General features: G+C 50.5%; 1 protein-coding gene across 5 annotated transcripts in view; it reads right to left on the minus strand.

Annotated features, from left to right (window-relative positions):
• Nucleotides 1-3,053: 3,053 nt before the first annotated feature.
• The window catches only part of sbf1 (SET binding factor 1), a 52,928-nt gene continuing 46,988 nt past the window's right edge, over nt 3,054-8,993 (minus strand). For all 5 annotated transcript variants that reach the window (XM_012916046.5, XM_012916045.4, XM_012916043.5 and 2 more), the window contains 8 exons: nt 8,800-8,985; nt 8,350-8,476; nt 8,144-8,274; nt 7,727-8,071; nt 5,988-6,193; nt 5,756-5,843; nt 5,547-5,678; nt 3,054-5,170 (listed from right to left, as the gene is read on the minus strand). In XM_012916046.5, the coding sequence (XP_012771500.1) occupies nt 5,072-5,170; nt 5,547-5,678; nt 5,756-5,843; nt 5,988-6,193; nt 7,727-8,071; nt 8,144-8,274; nt 8,350-8,476; nt 8,800-8,985 (1,314 nt within the window). In that variant the 3' untranslated portion in view covers nt 3,054-5,071. The remainder of the gene's footprint in view (nt 5,171-5,546; nt 5,679-5,755; nt 5,844-5,987; nt 6,194-7,726; nt 8,072-8,143; nt 8,275-8,349; nt 8,477-8,799; nt 8,986-8,993) is intronic.

The following is an 8,993-nucleotide window of genomic DNA, read 5'->3' on the forward strand; positions in this document are numbered from 1 at the left end:
CGTTTACTTGAGACTAGCATATTACCACAAAATCTACCTTTCACCAGCCCTTGTTTACATAAAGTACACTCTGTTTTTGAGCGGAAATAAAATGAGACAATAAAATATTTAAATGTTTAGATTATTTTGACTATCTGACTGCAGAGTGCTGTATGTTGAACTTTAGTGAGAATTTTTTTTGTTTTGTTTGTTTTCAAGCGTTTATAAATTTTAAATGGCAGCACATAATCACACCCGTGGTCCTCAGGGGTCAAAAATGTCCCCATCTGGTTTGATTGATAAATTAATATGAAGTGGATTTTCCCCCACTTTTAATTAAAACTTAATTCAAACATTTTGACACAATTTCTTTTTTCCATTTCAAATTTAAGTCTGATAAAACCTCATAAAAATGAATTTTTTCTTTGTTTTCGGGTAAAAAATAAATGAAATCATCAGTTATCGTGAGGATCGTTTCTCAACCAGAGTCGGCTGCTTTAACAGATGATCACGGACGGGTTTATGTCAACGTTAATTTAGAAAGCTGTTTTTAAACTACTTCAAGTTTTTTACTGGCAGCACATAATCACACCTGTTGTCCTCAGGGGTCCAAAATGACCCCGTCTCGTTTGAGTGTTTATATTTATCATTACCTGACAGTTTTCTATATTTTGGCATGGTAGGAACACCAGGGCATGAGTCTGAGTGAAGGCAAACTTTCATGAGGACAAAGGCGTGTCCATATTTGACCCAAGTGCAGGAGGAAGCTCAGGTTTATTCCTCTGCACTGGTCCCATCATGGACAGCATTCTTTCTGCAGTTGCAGGCCAAGGGGCATATACAGTAAACAAGCTGTTACAGGTGATTGTTTTCTTTTGGAAACCTGCAATGTTAGGGACAACTCGTGTCCTGACTGCAGGACAGACGGTTTGCCATCGCACACGAGCATGTTCCATGTACAGCTGGACCTGCATCACATGCTGCCCATGTTTTTGTCTCAAAGTTCCCTGGTTTACTTGGATGTTCTGTTGGAGGGGACAGAGTCCTCTGAAGGGGACTTGGTGCTCATACAGTCACATCAGTACCAGGATCTTACATCACAGCAGGAGGAACACCCACTTGTGTTTCAAGTCAAGTCAACACCAACACACATCATACACCTCAAATGGGAGCACGTTTGTGTCATGAACGACGATCATCTATTGTGTCTTTATCAAGAAATTATGTCCTTTTTGTGCTTCTATGATTAATCTTGTGTCAGCATGAAAACTTCTCTACCAGACTCAGGATGTCATAAACTGGCCGTAGCGACTCTACTGGATGCGCGGCAGTAAGAATCAACACACCCACATATGCCTACAGCTGCATTCGGTCCATTTTTCTTCCTCTCTTGTTGTCCCTCCTTGTTCGTCATTGAGTTGGCTGTAGAGCAGGTCATCTGCTAATTGGATGGTTGTTGGTTCAATCTCTGTGTGCTCTAGTCTGGAGTTCTTACCAAGGTGTCCTTGGGCAAGTTACTGAACCCCAACTTGGTCTCTGATGCATCCATTGGCATGTGAACGTTAAAAAGCAGAATACAAGCAGAATACACTGTGTATAATGCTTTCAGTACTCGAGTAGAAAAGCCACTGAAGGAGTATGGGACCTGGCACATGTGCTTGGACTGTGGTAGATCATCTTTCTCTGAGGCACATGAGAGAGTCATGCATCGTCTGTCACTGGGAAGGTTAGAAGACCAGATCAGTGTTTCCTCACGTTACTGCAAATATTCCTCTGTCTCAGCTGATTCCTCTTTCCTGCTTGATTCTTTGTCTTCATCATAATTGAAATGGATGATGTGTAGTCCTCTGACACATCTTCTATTTCAGTTTCACATTCTGAAAATTCAAGAAACTTCAAGAAGCCCAGTCACTTTCTCTCCAAGCTCCTCAGACTACCATGTCCTGGATGCCTGAGAACCTACTTGAACATAGTTCAGATTCTTCATCACTTTTCTTCACTTCATAGCCTTCTTCCACTTCTGCAGGTGGCTGATGTGCTTTTTCAGAGAAAGGGTAGCATGTGCTCTAAATATTGACAATATTTTCTATATCTTCTAACCCTGGATCTTCCTGAACATTGATTCTCCCTCCTCATTATACTAGGACAGCGGTCCCCAACCCCCGGGCCTCGGACCGGTACCGGGCCGCGAGAGTTGAGGCTCAGGTGTGAAATGTCTGGTTTTCAGGGTTTTTATCAGTTTCCAGCGTGATTTTGTTATCGTTTTTATCGTTTACGCGGTTTTCCTGGGTCTTTTCACGTGTGTTATGAATAAATCTTTTTTTCGGTACCGGTACTGGTTTTATTATGTTGTATTTATCCGTGACACCTTAAAGGCCGGTCCATGAAAATATTGTCGGCCATAAACCGGCCTGTAGCGCAAAAGAGGTTGGAGACCGCTGACCTAGAGGACAATATGTGCTTTGTCCTACTGCTCATTGCTTTGCACAACATGGTAAAAAAATTAGCTCACAAGCCTCCAGAGCAGTGGAGGCCTGTGAGCTGCTTTCTGTGTACGTAGGGTCGACCTTACAATACGAAGCACCTTCATGCGACTGTTGTGATTCGGCGCTGTGTAAATACCGTTGAATGTGGAGCGCCTGCCTCCTCTTTGTGCTGCCTGTTGTGGTGGTTATGACCGTTGCTTGACCCCACACATCAGTGATCCGAGATGTTTGACAGCAGTGTGTGAAAATGTGGCCCTTTGCAACACTTTGTGGACGTTTTTGTCCCCGAGGACAACAGACGTTATAAAGTCCAATAAAACCCCATAAATACATCAAATTACTTCAAACTTATTCCAATCATGCACAGCATAGTACTGAACAACTTGTTTTCAGACCATTTGATTAATAAAAACACATTTTTGATAGCAGAAGATTTCTTTAGAGGACAAAAATGTCCCAAGGACAACACAAGGGTAACAGCAGGTATTTGGTTTGCTCTTCTTATAGGAAAACAGGTGATGCAGGTTGAGCGCTGCAGAGCAGCTGTTGACTGTGGTGCAGCAGTTTGCAGACAGACACGGACACGTGAACCTTTAAACCCACAGTTTTTTATTTGGATTCTAAAAACTCGATATCGACATGATTGACAACATAACCCGGCTCAGAAGGTCGTTTCTAATTTAATAAAAAACAACAAATAAATAAAAGTGATTATGTCATATTGTTGGGGCGATGCAGCCGTTGAGAGATGAGTAAACGAGAGTGAAAAAGGTGAGCCGGGGCTGACCCGAGGACGCAGCGAGCGTTCTGTTCCTCACCCAAACCATCAGGTTGTTTGACCTTTGACCGTGAGGAGCCTGCAGACGTTTATAGGTTTCATCATGCTCGCACCGCTAATACCAGCAAATCCTACTGAAATGAACTGAGCATCAGAATATTAAGCAAGAAGACGGCAACCAAACAGACTGGATACGAAAAAAAAAAAAAAAGGATTTTATTAGAATAATTTATTCACAGGATCAGCGTCAATCAGTATGAATATTTCTACGTGTTTGTTATCGTCAATCTCACAACGATGCACCAGGAACACCTGACCTCTGACCTTTGTTAGTCCACATCGTCCCGTCGCTGTGGGCGAGCAGCGCGGTGAAGAGGCTTCCCCTTCCACTCTACTGTTAATGGTTCATGTTTAAGGACAACTGTGTTTACACAAAGAAAAAAGACACTAAGGGTGTACATTTGCAAGAAGCATTAGTCACATTAATACAGAAACAAATGGCACGTTGAATTCCTAATTTCAAAATAAAGTGGTGCTTGAGGAACTTTACTGAGGAGACAAGTTAAATAAATTACTAGCATAAACATTACATACAAATCTGGAGTAGTATGTACAAAAGAGTTATCAGCACAAAAGCCTGTGTTCAAAGACAGCAGGAGGACATAATTTACAGAGCAGGGTTCGGGTGCTCGTGGAGGACAGACACAGATGTTTGAAACCTCCGCCCGCGCTCCCAGGGCCACGCCGCTCGTGCTGCATCGTTCACGTCTAAACACAACAGCGTGGAAACTCGCGAGCAGCGCTCACACACGCCTGTGTGACCTTCACCACCCCGCCGTCGTCGGAGGAAACGACAGTATTTCACTTACAGCTCTTACGGTCTCGTGTCTGCTGACGTTTTAAATTTGGAACTTCTGCCAACAACAACATGGAGAAAAAGTTGTGGTCTTTTAACAATGTTCAGTTGAATCGGTCCTGGCGTACGCCACACGAGTCATTTCAAAGCCTGCACCTGCAGGCGGCGATGTCACCGCGTCTGCATTTACCTGCTTCGCTCAGTCGTAGCGGAGGAAGCTCGATACGTAAACTAGGATGGGAATCAGAGAACAAAGCGACTCATGGCGAAACGAGACCATTTGAGCGGTTAAAGAAATACGGAGTTTTCCTCTACACACCGGGGTCTCCTCCCTGTTTCATACAGCAGTGCCTGTCCTTCAGAGTGTGAATGTTAGCGCACAGCGTAGTGAGGGTCCTCTGTAAACACTGTCGGCGACGAGTCCACCGACACTCTCAACACCTGCTGGGCTCTTTGATCTCTGCGAGCGGTTCATGGCGTTCGCAGTGTGTCGTTGCCACACGTGGAGGAGCGCTGACCTCCTCCTGGAACAAATTTGAGATTTTTAAAAAGCAAAAACAAAAAAAACTGAAAGGAAATCCTTCATGAACCGCTGACGAGCCCCCTCGTTGCAGCCGCTTCCTCTTGAACTTCCTTTGAACGCGCCGTGAGCGCTGCGTCGGGCAGTGGAAGGCAAAGAGGAAGAACGTCTGCCGACCGACGAGCCGTCGGACCCTCGAAGTCTGAACGAGGCCGGGCCGACTGCAGCTCCTCCGTCATTCCTCCCCCGAGTGTGCGGCCGGGCAGTGAGGTTAGTAGGAGGGGAGGAGGGCGGTTTACAGGGCTGGAAGGATCTTCATGCTGCAGCTACGACAGCGACTTTGTGGTTTTTTCTTTTCATAACAAAAACATGGAAACGTTGTGACGCAAAGTCATTAGTTCAACACAGAACAGAGCACGGTGGTCACAGGCTCCTCCCTTCGCCGCTCGCCTCTACGCGTCTGACAGGCAGCTCTGAACACTGTCCATCCACAGCTGTGCGTTCAGGCTGTCCTGGGCACAGAAGTTGTACACTCGTTTGGTCGTCTTGAGCTGAAAGAAGCAGAGAGACGAATCAGGATCGTTAAACATAGACTGATAACAGCGGGGTCTCGTTCGTGCACGGACTCAGAAAGGCTGCAGGAGCAGGGGGAGGGGCTCTCTGCAGTCGGCGCTCAGCTCGCTGCTATAACCTACAGTTTCATGTAATGCTGAAACTAAGGCCAAGAAGAGAATCGTCTCTGACTCTTTAGCCTTGAAAGCCTCCTGGGAGGAGTGTGTGTCTGTTTAAACTACTGTGCGTGCACCAGCGCTTAGGGAGGGTGTGGTCTCTGCCTCCCCATGAACGCTACGGGGGAGCTTCAGCCAATCCAGGCTCACTTCCTGTCAGAAACGATCCTGGAGCAACGCGGCGAGGGAGCTCACTCACATCAAAGAAGGCTTTCTCGTCAATGTTTTTTGGCGCTCCCATGGTGGGCGTTCCCGCGGTGACAGACTCCACCTCAGCCAGATCGATCACTCCTTTGCACTCCTTGTCCTGCCTGCTCTCGTAGTATCTGAGCTGCAGAGGGAGGGAGAGAGGCGCCATTAAACCAGCAACGGTCTCCTGGAGACAAAGCCTCCTCTGCTCCGTCTTACCTGGTGTTTGGTCTTATCCAGCACAAACCACCGCGGTTTCCATGGTTTCAACAACGCCCCTCTCTTGAAGAGAATGCCTTCAAAACTCCTGGAGGCCAAAACACAAGTAGAGACATGCTTGAGCTGTTCTCTGCCACCACTACGCTGCACAGTTTATCTACACGCCTGTGACACGGCAGCAGAGCTGGGAGGAGTCGCTGTTCAGTACGACGCCCCGCTGGCAGGTACAGACCTGTTCTCGCTCTCGCTGCTCTGGAACTGGCTGTAGAGGGTGCTGGTGCTCGGCCGACCGGGGACGGGCGTAGACGTGGCGCTGGCTTCGCAGTCCAGAGCCAGGTTGATGGAGGATCCTACACCGCTCTCCTGCAGGTAAACGCCCTGAGAACGCCGCTGATGGCTCAGGTTGGATGACATCAGCAGGGAGCTGGAGAAGGAAGGCTGCAGAGGCAGAAAACATCAGTGCACACACACTGAGATACCTGTGTGTGTGTGTCTGTGCGTGTGTCTGTGCGTGTGTCTGTGTGCGTGTGTCTGTGCGTGTGTGTGTGTGTCTGTGCGTGTGTGTGTGTGTCTGTGCGTGTGTGTGTGTGTGTCTGTGCGTGTGTGTGTCTGTGTCTGTGCGTGTGTGTGTCTGTCTGTGTGCGTGTGTGTGTGCGTCTGTGTGCGTCTGTGTGCGCGTGCGTCTGTGTGCGTGTGTCTGTGTGCGCGTGCGTCTGTCTGTGTGCGTGTCTGTGTGCGTGTGTGTGCGCGTGTCTGTGTGCGCGTGTCTGTGTGCGCGTGTCTGTGTGCGCGTGTCTGTGTGCGCGTGTCTGTGTGCGCGTGTCTGTGTGCGCGTGTCTGTGTGCGTCTGTGCGTGTCTGTGTGCGCGTGTCTGTGTGCGCGTGTCTGTGTGCGCGTGTGTCTGTGTGCGCGTGTCTGTGTGCGTGTCTGTGTGCGTGTCTGTGTGCGCGTGTGTCTGTGTGCGTCTGTGCGTGTCTGTGCGTGTGTGTGTGCGCGTGTCTGTGTGCGCGTGTCTGTGTGCGCGTGTGTCTGTGTGCGCGTGTGTCTGTGTGCGCGTGTCTGTGTGCGCGTGTCTGTGTGCGCGTGTCTGTGTGCGCGTGTCTGTGTGTGCGTGTGTCTGTGTGCGTCTGTGCGTGTCTGTGTGCGTGTCTGTGTGCGCGTGTGTCTGTGTGCGCGTGTCTGTGTGCGTCTGTGCGTGTCTGTGTGCGTGTGTGTGTGCGCGTGTGTCTGTGTGCGCGTCTGTGTGCGTCTGTGCGTGTCTGTGTGCGTGTCTGTGTGCGCGTGTGTCTGTGTGCGTCTGTGCGTGTCTGTGTGCGTGTGTGTGTGCGCGTGTGTCTGTGTGCGCGTCTGTGTGCGTGTGTGTGTGCGCGTGTCTGTGTGCGTCTGTGTGCGCGTGTCTGTGTGCGTGTCTGTGTGCGTGTCTGTGTGCGCGTGTCTGTGTGCGTGTCTGTGTGCGTGTGTGTGTGCGCGTGTGTCTGTGTGCGCGTCTGTGTGCGTGTGTGTGTGCGCGTGTCTGTGTGCGTCTGTGTGCGCGTGTCTGTGTGCGTGTCTGTGTGCGCGTCTGTGTGCGTGTCTGTGTGCGTGTCTGTGTGCGCGTGTCTGTGTGCGCGCGTGTCTGTGTGCGCGTGTCTGTGTGCGCGTGTGTCTGTGTGCGCGTGTCTGTGTGCGTGTCTGTGCGTGTCTGTGTGCGTGTGTGTGTGCGCGTGTGTCTGTGTGCGTGTGTGTGTGCGCGTGTCTGTGCGTGTGTCTGTGCGTGTGTGCGTGCGTGTCCGTGTGCGCATGTGTGTCTGTGTGTGTGTGTGTAGGATGAAAGCCTGGCTCAACCACATACAGCAGGGTTAAAGCTGCAGTGAGTGTTAGCACCCTGCAGGTTTGTGAGAGCAGTGAGTGTTAGCACCCTGCAGGTTTGTGAGAGCAGTGAGTGTTAGCGCCCTGCAGGGCCGACACCGGCTCGTGTGCTTGTTGGCCCACCTTGCTCTCCAGCTTGGTCTCCGTCCTCTGCGTGGTCTTGATTTTATCCCACGTGTCCTTCCACTTGTCTGTCGCCTGGCCGAGCTCGGCCTCCAGGCTCTGCAGGTCCTGCAGCAGCTTGGTGATGGCGTCGGGCACCACCTTGGTCAGGTTGTCGTAACACGGCCACACAATGTGGCGTTGAGATTTAGGCCCGCTGGTGTCGGGTTTCTCCGCCGTCTCTTCGGCCGCGCGCTCCTGCCGGCCCCTCAGCTCCCAGTCGTAGGACGGCCCCTCGGACAGCGTCTCCTCCGTGTAGAAGTCCCACACCTTCAGGTTGGAGATGAAGGTGTACGGCCTCAGCACCTGGAACACGCAGCGCCTTCGTTAAGCACGAGTTTGTGTTTCGGGCGCAGCAGGCTGTGCTCGTGTTCTCACCTCGTCGTCTTCAGGAGAGAACATGTAGTTGTAGAAGACGGGCGTTTTCTTGTTCAGTCGGTCGATGTAGTCCCACACAGACTTGCACACCTGAGGGTTTTTCCTCTCGCCTTTCTCCTCGTACAGCACTCCTACACACACGGATCATGGTTACACTAACAACCGCCTTCGAGCGTGGAATCAACACGGGCTCTGTTTGTACTCACCCAGCTCGATGCGCTCGTAGTCCGAGTCGAGCAGGAAGGTGCGGAAGCGGTTGGAGACGTAGTGGTAGGCCAGGAACTTCAGGTAGTACTGACTGAACTCAAACTCCATGGGGAACTGGAGGTGGATCTGAGGGTGGAGGCACACAAACACATGCCGTGTTAATTAAAGGTCTGCTCTGAATCGTGTCTCAGCGCTGCAGCTGCTCCGTACGTGCAGCAGCCACCAGTGCAAACAGGAACAGCTCTGACCTCTGACCTTGTGGCAAACGCAATCAGAGGAAGGAGAACAGAAGCCTGCTGCGTGTCACATCACATCTAATTAATCAGGATGATTCTAGGACAGTAAATCTGCTGCTGCTCTACACGCTGCCTCACAGTCCGAACACGTGGCAGCGGCGGTGAGAGCAAAGCGCCGGTCCTTGATGATGGATAAACAATCAGCTGTTGTACCTGGTGCACACAGTCGAGGAACTGCAGGAAGATGGGGGTGAAGCCGCTGCTCTGGCTGCCCAGTGTCTGAGCTCCTCTGTGGCTGAAGCGGTGGCCAAACGACAGCCACTCCTTCTCCACCAGGAGCCGGAAACCATCGAATGTCCTGTAGTAGGGATCAGAGAGCAGCTGCACCAGGGACACCACCTGCAGAG

The sequence above is a fragment of the Maylandia zebra genome, linkage group LG17 (assembly GCF_041146795.1).
Source record: "Maylandia zebra isolate NMK-2024a linkage group LG17, Mzebra_GT3a, whole genome shotgun sequence".
Lineage (NCBI taxonomy): Eukaryota > Metazoa > Chordata > Actinopteri > Cichliformes > Cichlidae > Maylandia > Maylandia zebra.